Source organism: Lontra canadensis, unplaced genomic scaffold, assembly GCF_010015895.1.
Source record: "Lontra canadensis isolate GAN:19392208 unplaced genomic scaffold, GSC_riverotter_1.0 scaffold41, whole genome shotgun sequence".
NCBI lineage: Eukaryota > Metazoa > Chordata > Mammalia > Carnivora > Mustelidae > Lontra > Lontra canadensis.
This window is the reverse complement of record NW_022631035.1, coordinates 5,127,406-5,148,130: the sequence shown is the minus strand read 5'-3', so window position 1 is coordinate 5,148,130 and position 20,725 is coordinate 5,127,406. Positions and strand designations below refer to the sequence as shown.

The following is a 20,725-nucleotide window of genomic DNA, read 5'->3' as shown; positions in this document are numbered from 1 at the left end:
AATAAATAAAATCTTAAAAAAATTTCATTTCAAGAAATTCTTACTTCTCTGAAACTAATAACGCACCATATGTTAACAAATTTTTTTTTCTGAATTTAAATAAAACTTAAAAATCCAGAGAGCCCTGAAATAAAAAATTCTTATTTTGTGAACTTCCCAGATCTAAGAGTCAATGCTTCTATCTCCATTTCAAGAGATGCATGAACTTTTTAAAAAAAGTTAAAGCTAATTATGGGACACCTAGATGGCTCAGTCGGTTAAGTGTCTGCCTCTGGTTCAGGTCATGGGATTGAGCCCACATCAGGCTCCTTGCTCAGCGGGGAGCCTGCTTTTCCCACTGCTGTGCTTACTCATTCTCTCTCTTCTCTCTGACAAATAAATAAAATCCTAAAAATAAATAAGGGGGCGCTTGGGTGGCTTAGTGAGTTTAAGCCTCTACCTTCGGCTCAGGTCATGATCCCAGGGTCCTGGGATCGAGCCCCACATCGGACTCTCTGCTCAGCAGGGAGCCTGCTTCCCACCCCCCCGCCTGCCTCTCTTCCTACTTGTGATCTCTATCAAATAAATAAAATCTTCTAAAAAGATAAAAATAATAAATAAATAAGTAAATAAATAAATAAATGTTAGAGCTAATTACTAAAAAAACAAGAGCTCAGGGCACCCGCTGGCTCAGTTGGTGGAACAAATGACTCTTGACCTTCAGGTCATGAGTTCAAGCCCCACATTTAGTGCTGAGATTACATACATAAGTCAAGGGAGAAGAAAACAAAACAAACCAAGAGCTTGAAAACAAAAACAATAGCAACTTTGCCTTGAAAAAGCAAGATCATGTTATTTCCTCTCTGGTCCCTTTATAATATTAAGAAACTATTCTCTTCAACTAGAAGTCACATCTCTAATCTCCACAATAAAGCAAAGCTGATGGCAAGACACTAACCTGAGCCTCTAACTTGGTCTTGGCGTCCACACGATTGCTCTCACACAAGCGTTCCAACTCCTCCGCGTGCTTCACGGCTTTGCGCAGGCGAGACAACAAATGGAACCGTTTTCGGGGTTCGGTATTGGCTTCCTGTTTCAGCTGCATGGCATAGCTCCAGGCTCGTTCAGCATCCATCAGAACCAGAAGCAAATACCTAAATGAGAGAGAACAGGCAACGGAACAATGAACACCGGGAGCATCAGACTTGGATATTCCCCGAGGCACAATCCTCAACTTCTGAACTTCTCCCTACACCCTCCTTGGCTTTCCTCCTCAGAGCTACTCTTCTCAGAGCACCTGGGTGGCGTAGCTGTTTAAGTGTCTGACTGTTGGTTTCCGCTCAGGTCATGATCTCAGAGTCATGAGATCAAGCCCCACATCAGGCTCTGCGCTCAGGACGGAGCCTACTTGAGATTCTTTCTCCCTCTTCCTCTTACCCTCCCACTCAAGCACTAAAATTTAAAAAAATATTAAGGGGAGAAAAAAAAAAAGGAACTACTCCTCACAGCATCAATCATGGCACCCAACCAGTATTTCTGATCAGGCTCCACCTCAAATTTCTAGCCACCTACCACACAGATCTCACTACTAAAAACACCTGCTACCACCTCAAACTGGGCAAACGCAGACCTACTCTTCCCTGGTTTTAGCAAAGAGGCAGTCCAAGCACACAATCTGGCCTCATCTTTGAATCAACACCTCCTCCAGCCCAACCGAGCTGAAAACCAAGTCCTGAAGACACTGTACTGAAGTGGTCAAGAACAAGGCTCTCGAGTCAGGCAGGGCTGGAATCTCAGTGCCATCCGTCACTAACTATGTGACACTGGACGACGTTACTAACTTGCTGTGCCTCAGAATCCCATTAGTGATACATGTAACCCACTTAAACCAGAGTCTGGCACTTACTAAGGACTGAATAAACTAGCCACTTTATTTTTATACTGGAGAAACTCTGTTAACCTATTGCCTTGATAAATCTTTCTTAAACATCAGCTTAATCTTATCTCTTCAAAATGAAAATCTCATTATCACAGAGACCCTTCCTAACCTATTCTCATCAGATTTAACCAATACCCCCTGCTGAATCCCATCCTGGGCTCTATGCTCTAGTTTTGTGTGTCTCCATACACCAAGCTCCCAGGTTCTCTGCTGCCTGAGCAGCAGCTAACTGTCCAGAGCATTATAATTCCTAAAGTACATTCAGACACCAAGGCATCCCTCACACAGAATGTTTTTGCCTCTCAGAAACCCCTCAAGGTCCAGCCTCCTCAATGCAAGCTTCCTGGCTTCACTAGCAAAAACCCCTGGGGCACCTAGCTGGCTCAGTGAGTATAGCACGCAACTCTTGATCTCTGAATTTTGAGTTCAAGCCCCACAATGGGGGGAGAAATTACTTAAAAAAACTAAACAAGGGGCGCCTGGGTGGCTCAGTCACTTAAGCATCTGCTTTCTGCTTAGGTTATGATCCCAGGGACCTGGGATGGAGCTTGGCATCTGTTGGTCTTCCTGCTCAGTGGGGAGTCTGCTTCTCCCTCTCCCTCAGCTCCTCTCCGCTCTCGTGCATGTGCACGCTTGAGCACGTGCACTCTCTCTCTCTCAAAAAAAGAGTAAAACAAAACAAACACAAAAAAACACACTTTACAAAAACAGGTGGCAAAAGGAGCAATTTGGCCCACGGCTGAAATTTGAGGAACTGGCCTAGAGACCCTTAATACATGTTGACAGACCGACCTTCTGCGAATGTTAAGCCTGGCTGCATTCAGCACTGAAACATGAAACTCTTCTGGAACAATTCACACACAGATTTCTTTTACAATACACGCATTTAAGTAAGCACTTACACACTGAAACTTGCACTCCAGGGCCCTTGCCCAACATCCCATCAGGTTCTAACTGCGGACTAGTGTTCAGCACTCAGCCCCAACTCCTGCTACCGTTACTGAGCCTCCGTGTCCTCATCCTGTAACTTAAGAGCTGGCACAGCGGCTAACACGTATCTGTCCCATAAACGTATTAGCAAGGAGGATTTCGCCACTAGCACAGAGCAGTCCATACCTGTTATCAGTCAGAAGATCTTCAGTTACTTTTTTCCCTGTAAATTTGTGCCTATTCCCCATCTTGAAGTTGAGTGTTTTCCGAAGACGTCTTTGTCTACGGGAACAGTAGCCCCTGAAGGAAAAAACACCAATAATTCAGGCAAGCTGATGGTACTCTCCATAGCAGACTCTATAATAAAAGCTGAAGGTTTGCGGTGTTCTACTTATGGATACCACAGACACCACACATCATCTTGCAAACACTCCGTGAACTACAACCTGCAGGGCAGTATGATGGTGCCACCAGAAACGTATTTCAAACCTAACCTAAGGTGTCAGACGTCATGACTGTGGTGACCTTTGGGGAGGAAGGGTTTGTGATCAGAAGGAGCAAAAGGGGGACTTCTGGGATGCTGGTCACGTTGTCCAGTGATGTCTGCTGGTTACACGTTGTGAAAAATTCATCTCCTTCTATATACTTTTCTGTATATAAATTATATTGCAATAGAATGGTAAAAAAAAAAAAGGGGGGGGGTGACTCAGTCATTAAGTGTCTGCCTTCGGCTCAGGTTATGATCCTGGGGTCCTGTGATCGAGTCCCGCCCGTGTCGGGCTCCCTACTCCACAGGAAGCCTGCTTCTCCCTCTCCCCCTGCTTGTGTTCCCTCTCTTGCTGTCTCTCTCTGTCAAATAAAAGATAAAATCTTAAAAAAAAAAAAAAAAAAGAATGGTAAAAGAAAAAAATCCTTCAATAAAAAAATATTTTTTTAAAAAGGAGAGTGGGGATGTCTGGGTGGCTCAGTTCATTAAGTGACTGCCTTGGGCTCAGGTCGTGATCCCAGGGTTATGGGATCGAGTCCTGCATCTGGCTCCCTGCTCAGCAGAGAGCCTGCTTCTCCCTCTCTCTCGGCCTGCTGCTCTCCCTGCTGTACTCTCTCTCTGTCAAATGAAAAAATTAAATCTTTTTAAAAATTACAAAAATAAACAAAATAGAAATAAAAAGGAGAGGGGACAGGGGCTCCTAGGTGGCTCAGTCAGCTAAGTGTCCAACTCTTGACCTTGGCTCAGGTCTTGTGAGTTTGAACCCCACTCTGGCCGCATGCCCAGCATGGAGCCTAACTTAAAAAAAAAAGAGATGGAACAGGTAAAATAAAAGGGCAGAAAGCTGACTGCTGTAACAACTGAGTGATGGATTCATCGTGGTATCATCTCTACATCTGCTTCTGAAAATGTCCTTAATAATTAAAAACCAAAAAAACCCTCGAGTCATAACAGTCTCCAACTAAAACGTCTTCGTTAACTTCCCATCACGTCTACATTAACACCTGAAGGAGTTCCCCGGGCTTCTAAGAAGGACCCTACCTATTCCGGCCCCTTAGTTTTCCCACTTCATCTTCTACCACTCCCCACCTTGCTCAAGTCATCCCAGTGCTGGGGACCATTTATGTGACATGCGTCACTCCTTAGAATCTGTAGAATGTTTTGTAAAGTAGCACTTTTAAAAGTCCAGTAGCCAGGAGCACCTGGGGCTGTCAGCTGAGCTTCTGCCTTTGGCTGAGGTCATGATCCTGGGCTCCAGCCCCACACTGGGCTCTCTGCTCAGCTGGGAATCTGTTTCTCCCTCTCCCTCTGCCCCTCCCCCCTAAAGCCTATATCTTCAATATTAAATGGTTGGATATTTCTGCTTCCAAAGCACTGAATTATATTATAGATTAGGCATCTATTCTATTTTTAAGAGTCATATTAAATTCATTTTCCAACTTGAAGGCTGTTACAAAGTTTACCAATAAATTATAATGATATCATAGAAATTCCACTTATATGGGTGCCTGGCTGGCTCAGTTGGTGGAGCATGTGGCTCTTGATCTTGGGGTTGTGAGTTCAAGCCCCATGCTGGAGATAGAGGTTCCTTTAAAATAAATTAAAAAAATAACTGAAAAACTTTGCATTTAACCAAGACTCTGACAACATAGTTAAGTTTAAAAATATATGTATTACCATAACTGCTTGCTACTTTCAGCAGAAGCCTCCAATGTATCTGCAATATTGTGAGGCAAAATGGATAAAGAGGTTGGCTGATTTTAGTCACCGTGAAATTTTAAATTTGAAAAGTACATTTCGAGGACTCAATGTAAGTTCAGAGTCAGACTTTCTATACTTTCTGACACAGCAAAATAAGTGAGATATTAACAAAGGCAAACCAAGTTTGAAAATTCCACAGTAATTTCCATACATCTTACACAGGATACTAACCTATACCTCTGAAAATCTCCATGCCGCAAACCATGCTGCTGCTGGGATTCCTTAATAATCTGAAGAACTAGAGCCAAGATTAAGGAAAAGCTTACAATGGTAAGAATCTAAACTGAAACATATTCCCGTTAGTCTGTATTTGTACCAAACCAGAGCACGTTAAACATTTCGGAAATGCTTAGTACGTTAACTACTGACTTCTTTCGTAATCATTTTCAATAGCTAGCTTGTCATAAGACAGGGCGAAGCAAATTAGAAAAAAACTGACTGCCTGAACGATTACTTTCAAACTAAAAAAGGAAGGCATTATTAGCCACTGAGGATTACTGAAATTCAACAGCTTAAATAAAGTTGCTGGATTCTAACTACTGGTTATAACTGGGTGGTTCCCATTGATTTATACCTGGACCCAGTATTTTACTTATTCAAGCGGACTCAGGTTATAAATGACGTGTACTACTCCTCTATTTGCATAACTTGCTACATCTGCCAAATCTAACTTTCCTTAACAGCTGTGACGCTGCATAAGCCTGTGGTTAGCACATGCCAACCAAACTATGCCACAGCTTGTATAAAAATATTAGTTTTTCTGGGCGCCTGGGTGGCTCAGTGGTTTAAGCCTCTGCCTTCCACTCAGGTCATGATCTCAGGGTCCTAGGATTGAGCCCCACCCGTGCCCTCTGCTCTGTAGGGAGCCTGCTTCCCCCTCTCTCTCTGCCTGCCTCTCTGCCTACTTGTGATCTCTCTCTCTCTGTCAAATAAATAAAATGTTAAAAAAAAAAAATCCTCTACAGACATGTCAAAATACTGAACATTAAAAGGACTATTTCAACGGAAAGGAATAAGAAGCTATAAGATTTGTAAAAAATCAAGGCAATTCTAATATCCATTTGGAACCAGATCACCAGTTCAAAAAGTAAAGCTCCAATCTCCTGAAAACCACATAAAGATGTCAAACTAAACGTGTTATTTCAGAAATTCACCTACATTTTCTCCGTTTGTGGTTCACTTCAAAAGCCACAAACTAGCGTCTCAGGCATTCAGTTGTAATACACTCTGATGGAAGCTACAGTTCCATTCCACCAGGTCAACTAAAGGACTCTCAACCAGATTTAATGCCTACAGGCCTACTAAGAAAGCTATACAAGGGGCGCCTGGGTGGCTCAGTTGCTTAAGCGACTGCCTTCGCTCTGGTCATGATCCCAGAGTCCCAAGAGCGAGTCCCGCATGGGACTCCCAGCTCCATGGAGAGTCTGCTTCTCCCTCTGACCTTCTCCCTTCTCATGCTCTCTCTCTCAAGTAAATAAATAAAATCGTTAAAAAATATATGTATATATATAAAATAAAGCCATACAAGTGATGTTAAGCTACATTTATATTAAAAATGGGCAACAAGCTCTTCCTCAAAGTAATTATCTTTGCCTCCACTGCCAGAGAAACTGTTTTTTTACTGTCCATTCTCCGACGGCTGTCAGACAAAAGTATTAAGAGAAAACGTCCATAGGGCAGTTTCCTATCTTCGGTTCAGTGGCTCTAGATGCTAAGACAGCAGCTCACTGGGTGGCCACCGTGTCATCCCCGTCACCAGCCCTCCAGACGGGCGACTACGGGGGAACTGCAGAAATCTGCCCAAAATCTCGGTGCCGCCTGAGAGAAGAGAACGTTCCCCACCCTGGAAAGCGAATGAGAAGCGAGAAAAGACCGGTCGAAATACAGACCCTGTAACTCTGAGTGCCAGAAAGTACGGGCGAGAGAAACCGCAACCCTCGGCCTCTCGTGCCCGGAACGTGCCGGGACCCGCCGCCTCTCCCGCCCCGGACCCTGCATATCGACACGTAGTCATTGCGAGTTAGGCCCGATTACTCTAGGATACTCTCCAAACTCAGGCTATCCCCGAATTCTTTGTTTGCCTTCGATCCAGCAGAAGGCCGCTCGTTTTCCTTATTTTCCTCTCCTCCGGCACCGCGTCCACCGCCGCTACCGCCGCCGCCGCCCCCGCTGCCGCCGCCGCCGCCACCACCGGGAACCTGTTTCTCGGCAGCCATCTTGCCCCAGCGCCGCAGAGCCAGACGGGATAGAGGAGGCGGGACGACGGAGGCGGAAGAGAGCGATGCCCGCCCCGACGGCCTGACGGGATAGTGGCGGACTCCGCCATCGACGGCCCGGCCCGCGGGCGTGAGCCACTTGTTAGAGCGCGCCTGCGCGTGGGCTAGGTAGGGTTCCTGAGTCGCGGCGGGCGGGGCTGAGGGCTCGTTCACTCGGGGAGACCAGAGCTATTGCAGTATTTCCGGGGCAATCCCTCTTCTGGTCCAACGAGGGCGGAGGACTCGGAAATGCTTCCCTCCACACACCACCTCCTGTATCCCTGCACCGGGGGTCCAGCTCACGTCCCAAGCGAGGGGGCGGTTGGTTCAGGACTTTGGGTTTCGGGGTGTCTACCTGCCTGGATACTCGGGAGATGCCGTTCCCGCGTACCCACGCTCCACCTGTGAGGGACTCCCCTCTGGGCTCTCTTCTTTCCTGAGAAAGCCATGGCCAGAGGAAGGGCTGGCCGGGTTGGGGATCAGCAAGTAGAGACCCGGCGTAGAAACTTCTGGAACTGCCGGGGACCTATGCCTCTGGACTTTGGAGCCAGGACTCCAGCAGTTCCGAGGGGAGAAGTGTTGAGGCGAGGGAGGCTGTCCTGCTTCTCCAGTCCTGGCTCCTCTCTTACTGGTTGGGAGATGTTGGGCAAAGAACAGTGTCGCTCTAAACCTTTTCCCTTCCCTTCTCTGTGAAATGGGAATAACCAATTAAGACGGTTTTTATGAAGATGAAATGAGGCAATTTAGGGGAGCCTGGATGGCTCAGTCGATTAAGTATCTGCCTTCCGCTCAGGTCATGATCTCAGGGTCCTGGGATCTGCCAGGGTCAGAGATGGGTTCCCTGCTCCCCGGGGGAGTCTGCTTCTCCCTCTGCCCCTCCCCCTGCTCGTGCGTGCACACCTTCTCTATCTCAAATAAATAAAATCTTTTAAAAATAGATTTTATTTATTCGACAGAGAGAGGGAGAGACAGCAAGAGAGGGAACACAAGCAGTGGGAGTGGGAGAGGGAGAGGCAGGCTTCCCACTGAGCAGGGAGCTCGATGTGGGACTCCACCCCAGGACCCTGAGACCATGACCTAAAGGAAGGCAGCTGCTTAATGACAGCCACGCAGTCGTCCTTCAAATAAATAAAATCTTAAAAAAAAAAAAAGAAAAGAAATGAGGCAATTTAGAGTCTCTATTCCGTGTCACTAATCACTAGGGAAAGGCAAATCAAAGCCACAATGAACTATCACACCCATTAGGATGATTCCTATTTTTATTTATTTTTGGATGGTTACTATTTTTTGTAAAGATTTCATTTATTTGAGAGAGAGAGCCCACAAGTAGGGGGAGGGGCAGAGGAAGAGGGAGAAGAAAAAGAAAAAAATAGAATAGAATAGAATAGAATAGAATAGAAAAAAAGAATTGGGGGTGCCTGGGTGGCTCAGTCAGTTAAGTGGCCGCCTTCAGCTCAGGTCATGATTCCAGGGTGCTGGGATTGAGCCCCGCACGCGCTCCCTGCTCAGTGGAGAGCCTGCTTCTCCCTCTCTCTCTACCTGCCACTCTGACTATTTGTGCTCTCTCTCTGTCAAATAAATAAAAACCTTTTTTATAAAAAGGATTTTAGGGGCACCTGGGTGGCTCAGTGGGTTAAAGCCTCTGCCTTCGGCTCAGGTCATGGTCTCAAGGTCTTGGGATTGAGCCCCACATCGGGATCTCTACTCGGCAGAGAGCCTGCTTCCCCCCGCCCCCGCCTGCCTCTCTGCCTCTTTGTGATCTATCTCTGTCAAATAAATAAATAAAATCTTTAAAAAATAAAAATTTAAAAAATGTAAAAAGGACTTTAAAAAAGGAAAACAAAATTTTTATTATTAAAAAAGTAATAATAGCATGTATTTGTGAGAATATGGAGAAATTGGAACCTTGGTGTCCTTTTGGTGCACATGTAAAGTGGTGCCGCCCCTGTGAAAAACAGTATGACCGTTCTTTGGAAAATTGAGGAATTATGATTTGATCTGGCAGTTTCGTTTCTGCGTGTATATCCACAAGAATTGAAAGCAGGGTCTCCAAGAGGTATTTCTACATTCACATTCATATAAGCATTATTCACAATAACCAACAGATGGAAAAAACCCAGTGGCCCTCAAGGGATAAACAGAAAGTGGCATATGCATACAGTGGAATAATATTAAGCCTTAAAAAGGAATGAAATTCTGACACAACCTCCAACACGGCTGAAGCTTGAAAATATTGTGCTAAATCAAGTAAGCCTGTCACAAAAAGACTAACATGATTATGATTCCATTTGTATGAGGTATCTACTTTGGTCAAATTCATAGGAAGTACAATGGTGGTTGCCAGTAGCTGGAGGCAGGAGAAATGGGGAAAATGCATTATTGTTTAGTGGATACAGAGTTTCAATTTTGCAGGATTAAAGAGTCCTGGAAATTGGTTGCACAACAATGTGAATATGCTTTTTTTTTTGAAATTTATTTATTTTGAGAGAGAGAGAGCATGCGCATGGGTGGGTGGGGGCAGAGGGAGAGGGAGAGAAAGAATCTCCAGCAGACTCCCTTCTGAGTGCAGAGCGGGACATGAGGCTTGATTCCACAACCTTGAGATCATGATCTGATCCAAGAGTTGGACACTCAACCGGCTGAGCCATCCATGTGTCCTTGCACATACTTAATATTAGTGAATCCTACACTTTAAAATAGCCAAGATGGTGGGGCGCCTGGGTGGCTTTGTGGGTTAAGCCTCTGCCTTCAGCTCAGGTCGTGATCTCAGGGTCCTGGGATCGAGTCCAGCATCGGGCTCTCTGCTCTGCGGGGAGCCTGCTTCCCCCTCTCTCTCTGCCTGCCTCTCTGTCTACTTGTGATCTCTCTCTCTGTCAAATAAATAAATAAAATCTTTTAAAAAATAAAATAAAATATCCAAGATGGTAAACTGTACATTTTGTGTATCTTACTACAATGAAAAATAAATCCTAAATAAGTTTCAGGGCACCTGGGTGGCTCAGTCAGTGGAGTGTGAGACTCTGGATCTCAGAGTTGTGGGTTCAAGCCCCATGTTGGGTGTAGAGATAATTAAAAAAGATAAAATAGCTCTTTGCTGAGGTGGGAGCCTGCTTCTCCCTCTGCCTGCCTCTCCCCCAGCTGTGCTCTCTCTCTCTCTTTCTGACAAATAAATAAAATATTTAAAAGTAAATAAGTAGAGGTGTCTGGGTGGCTCAGTCCTTCAGTGTCTGCCTTCAGCTCAGGTCATGATCTCAGGGTCCTGGGATGGAGACCCATATTGGGCTTCCCACTTAGTCTCCCTCTCCCACTCCCCCTGCTTATACTCTGTCAAGTAAATAAATAAAGTCTTTAAAAATAATTTATTTAATTCATAAAAATATAAATAAATAAATAAAATCTTTTTTAAAGTCTCCCAATGTTCATCAATAAATGAGTGGATAAATAGAATTGGTATAACCATACAATGAAATGTTATCTGGCCATAAAAAGCAATGAAGTACTAATACATGCTACAAAGCATATGAATCTTGAAAATATTATGCTAAGTGAATAAAGGTGCTCAGAAGACCACATATTGTGTGATTCCATCTATACAAAATGTCCAGGGGCACCTGGGTGGCTCAGTTGGTAGAGCATCTGACTTTTGGTCTCAGGGTCATGGGTTTGAGCCCCATGTTGGGTATAGAGATTATTTAAATAAGTAAATAAGCTCTTAAAAGTGAAATAAAATCCCAAGAAAATAAAATAAAAAAAAATATATGAAATGCCCAGAATAGGCAAATCCATAGAGACAGAAAGTGGTTGCCTGGGGCTTGGGGTGGGGGTTGAGATTGGAGATCTATGGTTAAAGGGCCCGCGTTTCTTTGGGGGAAGAACATTCTGAAGTTGATTGTTGTGATGGCTGCATAACTTTATGAATATATTTAAAACTAAATGCACCTTTAATTGGGTAAAATGTGCGGTATGGGGATTGTATTTCACTAAAGATTTTTAAGTCAGGTGGTGTTAGTCCTCTAGTCAAAGCTCGGCAGTGGCTCCTTTTTTCACTCAGACTAGAATCCGTGTTCCTTGCAATGAAAAAAGCCCTGATGTCATGTCTGTCACCTCCTCTGCTGCCGATCTCTTTCTTATTCATCAACTCAAGCCATAGGAACTTCCTTATTTAGGGACACAGGCACACTCTGGCTTTGGGATCTTAGCACTGACCGCTCTGTCTGGAATGTTCTTCCTGTAGAATTCTGCTACTCTAGGTCCCTCATCTCCTTCAAGTCTTTGTTCAAATATCACCTTCCCAATGAGGTCTGCCTGGCCACCTTATTTTATTTTAATTTCTTTTCTTTTCTTCATTTTTAGTAGGCTCGTTGCCCAGCATGGAGCCCAGTGTGGGGCTTGAATTTACCATCCTGATATCAAGACCTGAGCTGAAATCAAGTGTCAGATGCTCAACCGACCGAGCTACCCCGGCTACCAAATTTTAAATTGCACCATCTCCACCACCATGGTACTTCCAGTTCCCTTACCCTAATCTATTTTTCCTGCAAGTACTTATCAATTTGTAATAGGTTAATAACTTCCTTGAGTTATGTTTATTGTCTGTCTCCTCTGCTAAAAGGAAGTTCACGGAGGGCCTTGATCTTTCTAGAGCTCACAGGTATATGCTAAGGACCCAGAACAATGTCTGGAAAGGGGTAGGTGCTTAATGAATGAATGAATGGCAAGCGTCTCATAATTATGAACTGCTATTGTCTTTCTATTTGGTGAACAGTCTGGCAGGGCAGGGGTATGGATAAGTGTTCCCTGCCCAAAGGAGTAAGAGTAGGGCTTCAGAGCTGCAATCCTGGGGAGGGGGTGTGGGGGGTGGAGAGGAACAAGAATGTTCCACACTGGGACCCAATGAACAGGCCAGGGAAAGGTGAAGCCGAGATCAAGCTACAGTGGCAGCAGGTGGTGATTTTCAGAGGTGAACACGGAGCGGGGGATGTGGGTCATTCTATAGAAACAGCAATGATTCCCAGTGGCAAGGGCTGGATGCTTAATATGTCAAAATTAAAAACAATTATTTGTTTTATTGCAATCTAAACACCCATGCCGGAAAATGCTCCTGGAGACGGAACTCTGCTATCTTGTATTTCCTTCATGTTTTCCCTTTTTGGATCTCTGACTCGGGCAAGGAGACAGGAATTTGATTCACTGAGTGAAATTCAGCTAACTGGCTTCAGGCCACACACCTCGTTCCACGCTCACCAGAGTCCTCCCAGGAGGTACTACCATCCCACAGTACTGAGGCCCAGCGCCAAGGACAGAGACTGGCACACAGAAGGGGCGCGCGGCACGCGGCAGTGCCGTCCCCTTCGCCAGCTGTGGAAAGCCGCGGCCCCTCGGTCCACCTGCGTCCCTTGTCACTTGCCCTCCACCCCTTAGCCCCCCCCCCCCCGCCCAAGCCAGCCCCCGGGAGGCCCCGCGCGCGGGCCAGGCTGCGGGAGAGGTCTGCGCGGTCCCAGGAGGGCGCTCCCGGCTCTCCAGCGCACACTCAGGCCCCAGGGGTCGGTCCCCCGCCACTCCCGCGTTCAGCCCGGAGGTCAGTTCGCCGCTCAGCAGCGCGGCACAGACCGGCTCCGGGGGCTGGAGTGCGTGGACGACGCGGGCGGGCGGAGGAGCAGGCACCAGCGCGGCCCCTGTCCCCGGCGTGGGCCACCGCACAGCCCTTCCCCCCGCGCGGCCGGCTGCTGCGGGGCCCATCCCACCCCTCCCGCTCCTCGCTCCTCCCCCTGACCCCGGCGCACCCCCACCTCCCGCCCCAGCCAGGAGAGACTCGCTCCGCCCGCAGCTCCCGCGACTCGCGCGGGGCGCTGCAGCGGCTGGAGCCGCGGGAGGGGCGCGCTCGCCAGAACTCAGACGGCGCCAGGAGCCCGGGCAGCCTCGGGGGTCGGGGCCGCCATGAATGGCTCGGGTGGCCCCGGGGCCGAGGACGCGAGTGAGGCGGGCGGCAGGGACAGCTGGCAGCCCGAGGCCGTTATCGTGCCCATGCTGTTCGCGCTCATCTTCTTGGTGGGCACCGTGGGCAACGCGCTGGTGCTGGCCGTGCTGCTGCGCGGCGGCCAGGCGGTGAGCACCACCAACCTGTTCATCCTCAACCTGGGCGTGGCCGACCTGTGTTTCATCGTGTGCTGCGTGCCCTTCCAGGCCACCATCTACACCCTGGACGGCTGGGTGTTCGGCTCGCTGCTCTGCAAGGCCGTGCACTTCCTCATCTTTCTCACCATGTACGCCAGCAGCTTCACGCTGGCCGCGGTCTCCCTGGACAGGTGAGCGAGCGCCGTGGCGGCCCCGGGGGCGGGAGCGGGTGGTCGGGCACCCAGGCAGGGGCTGGAGAAGAGAGGCGGGACTCGAGGCTCAAGGTGGGGGGCGCGCAGAGAGTAGAAAAGGACACGAAGAAGGCAAAGGGACCGGGAGAGAGTGAAAGACAAGCAGGAGTGGAGAAGGAAAGAGAGGAATAAGAATAGGGGACTGCGGTGTCCCTCCGTTAGGTGCGTCCTCGCGGCTCCACGCTGCAGACCTCGGCTCTCCAGCGCCGCCGGCGCCCGACCAAGCGCGGCGTTTCTGGGCACATTGCGGCTTTGCGTGCTTCGTCTCTCTTGAGCCCTGTGCCCCTGTGAAGCTGGGGCGGGAGGGATTACTGTGCCCAATTTACAGATGAGATCGAGTTCAGAAGCGACTCGTTCAGAGTCTCCCAGCCTGTAATTGTGTGCGTGGAGCCATCGGTCTGTCTCCTGGCATCAAACTCAGGCGCCTCCACCTCACTAGCCTCCATTCAGTCCACGGTTTGCTCGTGGCTCGGTGCACTTGTCTCTGGTCCGGATTGCGGAATTTGGGTCCTTCGCAGGAGCCCATGCCAAAATTCAAGCAAACACGCCTGAGGGTCCCTAGACCCCTATCCCCCCTTGCCCCCCACCTTCAGGCCAAGAGAGAAGGGAGATCCAGGGGGTCTCCTTTATCGTCCCCGTTGGAGCTTGGAAACTCCTGGATGAGTCCTGGGGAGGAAATCTAGGACTGACTCCAGTATCTCCCCGGCCCCTTCTACCCCCACGTCCTCCTGACCTCCCCTGGACAGGCAGCAAGGTGAGGCCACCTCCCCCACATACCCCGCAGTTCCACTGAGCGTGGAGTGTGTCGGTTCCGAGAACGCTGGCGGGACCCATAGAGCGGCGGCTCCTCTAAGGAATTCCCTCGCGGTACCTGGTGATGTCTCCAGGCTGTCCGCTACAGCCTCGAGGCGCCTGGGACCTACGTCTCCGGACACCATCACGGGTGGGTAATCGCAGCCTCCCGGAGCTCCGAGGCTGCTTCAGCCTCGGGGTGCCTTCCGGGGTGGAGTGTGACTGTGGTCATGGAGCAGATGAGTGGCCTACACGCTCGCTTCGTCGTTCTTGCTGCCCGGTCCCGCCCCACATCTCAAAGCAGCTCCCGTGCGGTGCGACCGTGCGCTAGGGACCTTCCTCGAGAGAGGGCGAGGGCTTCGAGGTGTCAGGGTCCGACCCTACCCCCGCGAATCCACCCGTTCACCCGTCTCCCTTCCTGGCCCGACCCACAGGTATCTGGCCATCCGCTACCCGCTGCACTCCCGCGAGCTGCGCACGCCTCGCAACGCGCTGGCTGCCATCGGGCTCATCTGGGGGCTGTCGCTGCTCTTCTCCGGGCCCTACCTGAGTTACTACCGCCAGTCGCAGTTGGCCAACCTGACTGTGTGCCACCCGGCGTGGAGCGCGCCGCGCCGCCGCGCCATGGACCTCTGCACCTTTGTCTTCAGCTACCTGCTGCCCATGCTGGTGCTCGGCCTGACCTACGCGCGCACCCTGCGCTACCTCTGGCGCGCCGTTGACCCGGTGACCGCAGGCTCCAGCGCCCGGCGCGCCAAGCGCAAGGTGACGCGCATGATCATCATCGTGGCTGCGCTCTTCTGCCTCTGTTGGATGCCCCACCACGCGCTTATCCTATGTGTGTGGTTCGGCCGCTTCCCGCTTACGCCCGCCACCTACGCGCTGCGCATCCTCTCGCACCTGGTCTCCTACGCCAACTCCTGTGTCAACCCCATCGTCTACGCGCTGGTCTCCAAGCACTTCCGCAAGGGCTTCCGCAAGATCTGCGCGGGTCTGCTGCGCCGTGCCCCGCGCAGAGCCTCGGGCCGCGTGTGCGTCGCGGCGCCGGGCACCCGCGGCAGCAGCGTGCTGGAGCGCGAGTCCACGGACCTGACGCACGTGAGCGAGGCGGCCGGGACCTCCGCCCCTGTGCTGGCGACTTTCAGCAGCCCGGCCTTGAGCCTGGTACCCCCCGGCCCTTCCTGGCGGGACCAAAATGCCTCCAGCGGCATCCCGACAGTTAATACGACCTGAGGACACTTGGCGAGTATGCTTTGGTGTTAAAAGGATTGGAGTGAGAGGTCGGGGAATCGGGGAAGGAATTTCATCTGTTAATAAAATACGCAAAACTTTTCCCATGCAGTCAGGCGCTGTGTCTTGGCATATCTTATGAGGCTCCGTGGTCTGAAGCCTCCGGGACTTCACAGGGGAGCTCTGGTTGGATGGGTGCACGGTGCTTTGCTGATCCACGGGGAAGGAGGGTGGCCCGCACGGAAGGCAGCCGAGTGAAAGTCCCCGTAGAAATCCCTGAGGGGGGGGGAAGAGCAGGACGGCCCAGGACCTCTGCCGTGGCCAACCAGAGGCACTGGGCATTTTTCTCCTGTTTTTGTTTTTCATTTTCTTTTTTTAAAAGATTTTATTTGACAGAGAGATCACAAGTAGGCAGAGCAGCAGGCAGAGAGAGGGGGAGAAGCAGGCTCCCTGCTGAGCAAAGAGCCCGATGTGGGGCCCAATCCCAGGACCGGAGCTGAAGGCAGAGGCTTAACCCACTGAGCCACCCAGGCGCCCCCTCTCCGGGTATTTGTAGATCACGGAACCAGTAGCCACCTGTGCATGGGACAAAGGCAGGCGGAGTGTTTAAGTGCCCTGGTAAGTGAACTGATGGCCCGGCGTAGACACCATGTGTGTTCCCAGGAACACCGATGTGCCAGCAAGTGGCCGGTCCCTCCCTGCTCCCAGCTCTCTGGGGCCCCTTCTGAGTGTCCCCAGCCCAATCCGTGCCCACCCACTTTCGGCCTTGAGGTTTCCTTCTCTTGCTTCAGCTATGTGGGGTCATGTCTGCATTTCCAAAGGGCCAGGAAAGTCGCCCCCTCCCCCCACCAGTCCTCCTCCAGGGCCCCCAGGAGCAGTTCTAAGTCACCGCTAGGCTGGAGCGGGAATGCTACAGGGCTCTGCTCCTGAGCTAGCCTCTACCCTGCCCTAGGTTTGCCCCACTCCTGGAGTTCTTGAGCCTTTCAAGGCTTTTTACGTGAAATCAGTTCAGTGTTTGAGGGGAGGCAGGAAAACTCTCAAAGGCGTACAGACCTCAGGATGTTGAGAGCAGGGCACTTAGGCAAGGGCTTGACTATTTAATCAGGTAGGGACCCGCTACAGAAACACAGGAAGCCCTGTGGCATCTGCCCGGATCAGAAGGACTGAGTTGGGGAAAGGTGTGTGTGTGTGTCCGTCTGTCTGTCTGTGTTGGAGGGGTGGAATCTGTGCCCGCCCTGTCCTCTTGGCAGTCTTTGAAAGGGGCAGATTCCAGGTGGTGGAAACGGATTGGGGCAGGGAAGCCTAGGCAGGTGCAGGGTGGGCAGGGTTGGGTCCTGTGCTTTGTCTTCAGGTGTTTGCGGAACCCTGGGGTGGGACGCCAGCTCCAAGGGCCCAGAGCCTTGCACAGAGCACCTGCCCCTAACTGCCCGGTCTCCCAGAGAAGCAGCTGGAACTGAGGCTGCAGTTTGGGCTCTGCGGCTCCATCCAGCCTTCCATGCAGCCACTGACCATGGCCTTGCAGCTCCTGCTGCTCCATTCGGCCTTCCTTAGGCTCAGCTCCCGGGGGCCCTTGGTCCAGGGGCGTGGCTTTCACTCACCAACAGTTGGTAGGTGGAGAGTGTAAAGTCCTTAAGCTTTGGGATTTGGATCCCAGGGAACCCACCCAAATGACCTTGACCTCCTTCAGCCTGGCCATCCTTCTTCGACTTCAACTGGCCCCAGGAGGTTCAGGAAACCATCCAGATTCCAAACAATGGGAGTGCACCCCTGCTCGTGGATGTGCAAGTGTTCGTGTCCAATGTATTTAACGTGGTAAGTGTCCTCTGGCCGTGGAGGGAAGCAGGGCCCAGGTGCTGAGCTGGGGATGGGCCAGGACAGCCCCAGCCAGTGGTGGGGGCTCCTGCTTTCTCTTGTCCCATAGCGCTGACCCCCAGGTGACACACTGCCTCCTCCCTCAGGACATCCTGAGGTACACAGTGTCCTCCACGCTGCTGCTTCAGCTGGTGAGTGCCCGGGGGCAGGGAAGGTGGGATGGGAGAACCTTCTCTTTGTCCAGCTCAGAAGTACGGGTGTTCATCAAAGCCAAGCCAAGTGGCTTGTATATATATGGGAGCGGGAGCTTTAGTGGCTTCTTTATGTCCCCAGTCCTGGCTGGACACTCGCTTGGCCTGGAACACAAGTGTCCACCCACAGCATGCGGTCACACTGCCCTGGGACTCACTCTGGACTCCGGGACTCACTGTTCAGGAGGCGTAAGTGAGGCGAGAGTTCTCATGCCAGGAGGCCCCCTCCCTGGTGGCCCACAGACCACAGGCACACCCCTCTGCCTCTGTCCCCTTCACCCTTCTGGAACCGGGATGGCAGGAGAGGGCCGCTGGGCCAGGCTGGGGTCTCCCCTACCTCCCCCTTCTGTGAAATGACCAAGCCTCCAGCTGTGCTATCTCCCCTCACCAACAGGCTTTGGGTGGACTGGCAGGACCAGAGCCCGCGGGCCCGAGTGGACCCCGACGGACATGTCGACCTGTATTTGGCCCTCACCACGGAGACCAACTGTGACTTTGAACTCCTCCACTTCCCCAGGGACCAGAGCGACTGCAACCTCAGCTTCTATGCTCTCAGCAACACTGGTGCTGACGGGACAGGAGCTGGGGGTGGCATGGAGGGGAGGGAAGAGGAGGGGAAGCCTCTGGCCTCCAGCGGACATGACATGGGGGCAGCCGGCCTGTGTTCACACCGGTCCACCCTAGGCTTAGAGGAGCTGGAGAGATCCTAGAGCAGACAGCACACTTCTCCCGTGCACCTACCAAACAGTGGCCCGCCTCCCAGCTCTCCCCGGCTCCGGGCTGCGGCCCCCCCCACAGCAGCTGCCCTCAATGGCTGGGCCGCTTGTGTCAAGCCCAGAGCCCGAGGCTGCTGCACCCACCCAGTAACTAGCCCACAGACCCACCGGTGACGTCCAGCTCGGCCAGAACCCCCACCCTTGCCTCACATCCCTCTCCCCTGGGAAATACTACAGCTGCCGCCCCCTGAGGCTAACATCGCAGGTGTGAGCGGATATGCTGGTGGAGTCCAGACCACGTCCCCCTCCAAAAAGTGGGGACAAGTGCATTTAGTTGCACAATGAAAATTCACCTCTGAATCTGAGAAGGCCCTTCCCCTGGCTGGAGAGAATGTGGGGGGATGCCCAGCCTGCGCACAGAGTGTGTTCACCTCCTGGTCTGCCTCCAGCCACCATCATAAGTCTCCACCAGCCCTGGAGGCCGGCTAGTCCCTGGCGCGTACTCCCAGAAAGAGAGGAGGGAGGGGCCGGGGCCACCTCCTTTCTCCTTGCCCACTCTCCCCTGCCTCCTTCCAGTGCTAGAGCTGGAGTTCCGGGCCCGAGTAGTGAATGAGATAGTGAGTGTCAAGAGGGAATACGTCGTTCGGGACTTGAAGACCCAGGTCCCACCCCAGCAGCTGGTGCCCTGCTTCCAGGTGACGGTGAGTCGGGCGTGGCTGACAGAGAGCTGGTTGGGGGGGTGGGGCATGAAGCTTGTGGTCAGAGGCCACAGTGCTGCCTTTCAGCCTCCCAGACCCCGTGCGCCCTCCCACAAAGCCCTGTCTTCCTTCCAGTTGCGCCTGCAGAACACAGCGCTGAAGGCCATCATAGCTCTGCTGGTCCCTGGGGAGGCGCTGCTGTTGGCGGACATGTGTGGGGGGCTGCTGCCTCTCTGGGCCACCGAGCGCATCGCCTACAAGGTGACCCTGCTCCTGGGCTACCTTGTCTTCCACTCCTCCCTGGTGCAGGCCCTGCCCAGCTCCTCCTCCTGCAACCCGCTGCTCAGTAAGCCTTGCCCCCCTCACCTGGCCCTGGGGGGGTGCTCTGCCGAACTCCTGGGGCACGAGGGGTGCAGGCCTGGCCCTGACCTCCCCCCCACCGCCCGCAGTTTACTACTTCACCCTGCTTCTGCTGCTGCTTTTCGCCAGCACCATGGAGACCGTGCTGCTGGCTGCGCTGCTGGCCCGGGGCAACCGCAGGGCCCAGAGCAGCCCTGGCCCAGCCCCGAGAGGGGAGGACCCAGAGCCACGTCCTGAAGGTGGGCAGGGACCCCTTCCCAGAGCAGGGGTAGAGGGAGGAATAAGGCCAGGAGCAGAGCTGGCAGGCTGCCCACTAAGGGCTGAGGCTGCGGGTCCCTAGGCTGGTTAGGGGCTCCATGCCTTCACTCTGCTGGCTCCCGTGTCTGTCCTTGGAAGACGCAGGTATGGAGCAGGAAGCCAGGATAGCTTCCCTAAGGGCCAGGTGACTTCAAACTCCCAGAGATAACCCTATGCCCCTCGCAGCCTCTCTACAAGGGTGCTTCTTCAGCTCCTGACGGCCTGAAATGGGCCAGACCCCAACATTCATCGGTTGTAAATCGAAGGAAGGGAGATACGGGCTGACAGTCCCCAGGGTTCGCCCTCCTGCTCTGGGCCAGCACGCTGGGTGAGCCCTGAAAAACCGCCTGCCTCTTGCCCCACCAGAAGCTCCCGGAGTGAAGGGGTCAAGGAGGAGCTGGGCTGAGGCCGCCGACCGCATCTTCTTCCTGGCGTATGTGGTGGGCGTAGCGTGTAGCCAATTCTCCTTCATTGGATTCTGGATGTGGGCAACGTGCAAGTCTGACCCAGCCCCTGGCGAGGTCATACCCCACGGCGGGCAGCCCAGGCTGTAACAGGGCCGGGCCCAGGGCTGCAGGGGGAGGGTCATGACAGGGTCTCTGGAGAGAGGGGGAGGGAGGATGACTCTCTCCCCTAAGCCCGGAGGATCCCAGGCCACCCCAAGTTCTTCCTTCTGATCGCAGGCAAGCAGAGTGTGAAATAAACCTGTCACCCTCAAGGGTCTGTCTTTGCTGGGCTCAGCTGCTCGCTCTTGTCCTAAGTCGGTGGGGCCGCCACTTGGCGCCCAATCCCCACTACACTCCTGAACTTGTCACCTACCACTGTGTACCAGTGATGTGACCCCCATTTCTGC

General features: G+C 52.0%; 3 protein-coding genes across 4 annotated transcripts in view; 2 read left to right on the top strand and 1 right to left on the bottom strand.

The window, feature by feature from the left end:
* Positions 1-7,344, bottom strand: part of SRP68 (signal recognition particle 68) — a 34,223-nt gene extending 26,879 nt beyond the window's left edge. The window contains exons 1-4 of one of the 2 annotated variants that reach the window (XM_032870571.1): positions 7,141-7,344; positions 5,268-5,334; positions 3,035-3,148; positions 938-1,133 (exon numbers count right to left, since the gene is read on the bottom strand). In XM_032870571.1, the coding sequence (XP_032726462.1) occupies positions 938-1,133; positions 3,035-3,148; positions 5,268-5,334; positions 7,141-7,312 (549 nt within the window). In that variant the 5' untranslated portion in view covers positions 7,313-7,344. The remainder of the gene's footprint in view (positions 1-937; positions 1,134-3,034; positions 3,149-5,267; positions 5,335-7,140) is intronic. The other variant, XM_032870572.1, reaches the window with a different exon arrangement.
* A 5,907-nt stretch (positions 7,345-13,251) lies between these two features.
* Positions 13,252-15,788, top strand: GALR2 (galanin receptor 2). The gene is made up of 2 exons (XM_032871048.1): positions 13,252-13,656; positions 14,943-15,788. The coding sequence occupies exons 1-2, from the start codon at positions 13,289-13,291 to the stop codon at positions 15,739-15,741; spliced, it is 1,167 nt and encodes a 388-aa protein (XP_032726939.1). The 5' UTR covers positions 13,252-13,288; the 3' UTR covers positions 15,742-15,788.
* A 1,425-nt stretch (positions 15,789-17,213) lies between these two features.
* ZACN (zinc activated ion channel) lies at positions 17,214-20,571 on the top strand. The gene is made up of 9 exons (XM_032870568.1): positions 17,214-17,345; positions 17,426-17,550; positions 17,697-17,741; positions 17,884-17,990; positions 18,196-18,365; positions 19,094-19,218; positions 19,351-19,561; positions 19,665-19,814; positions 20,239-20,571. Exons 1-9 carry the CDS (start codon positions 17,234-17,236, stop codon positions 20,424-20,426), a joined length of 1,233 nt encoding a protein of 410 aa, XP_032726459.1. The 5' UTR covers positions 17,214-17,233; the 3' UTR covers positions 20,427-20,571.
* Positions 20,572-20,725: the final 154 nt, after the last annotated feature.

Excerpts from the sequence above, each read along its gene's own strand:
- GALR2 (XM_032871048.1), top strand. The coding sequence starts at position 13,289 with ATGAATGGCTCGGGTGGCCCCGGGGCCGAGGACGCGAGTGAGGCGGGC. Across the intron at positions 13,657-14,942 it reads GCCGCGGTCTCCCTGGACAG|GTATCTGGCCATCCGCTACC; the intron begins GTGAGCGAGCGC and ends CCCGACCCACAG.
- ZACN (XM_032870568.1), top strand. The coding sequence starts at position 17,234 with ATGCAGCCACTGACCATGGCCTTGCAGCTCCTGCTGCTCCATTCGGCC. Across the intron at positions 17,742-17,883 it reads CCACGCTGCTGCTTCAGCTG|TCCTGGCTGGACACTCGCTT; the intron begins GTGAGTGCCCGG and ends TTATGTCCCCAG. Across the intron at positions 19,562-19,664 it reads CTCCTGCAACCCGCTGCTCA|TTTACTACTTCACCCTGCTT; the intron begins GTAAGCCTTGCC and ends CACCGCCCGCAG.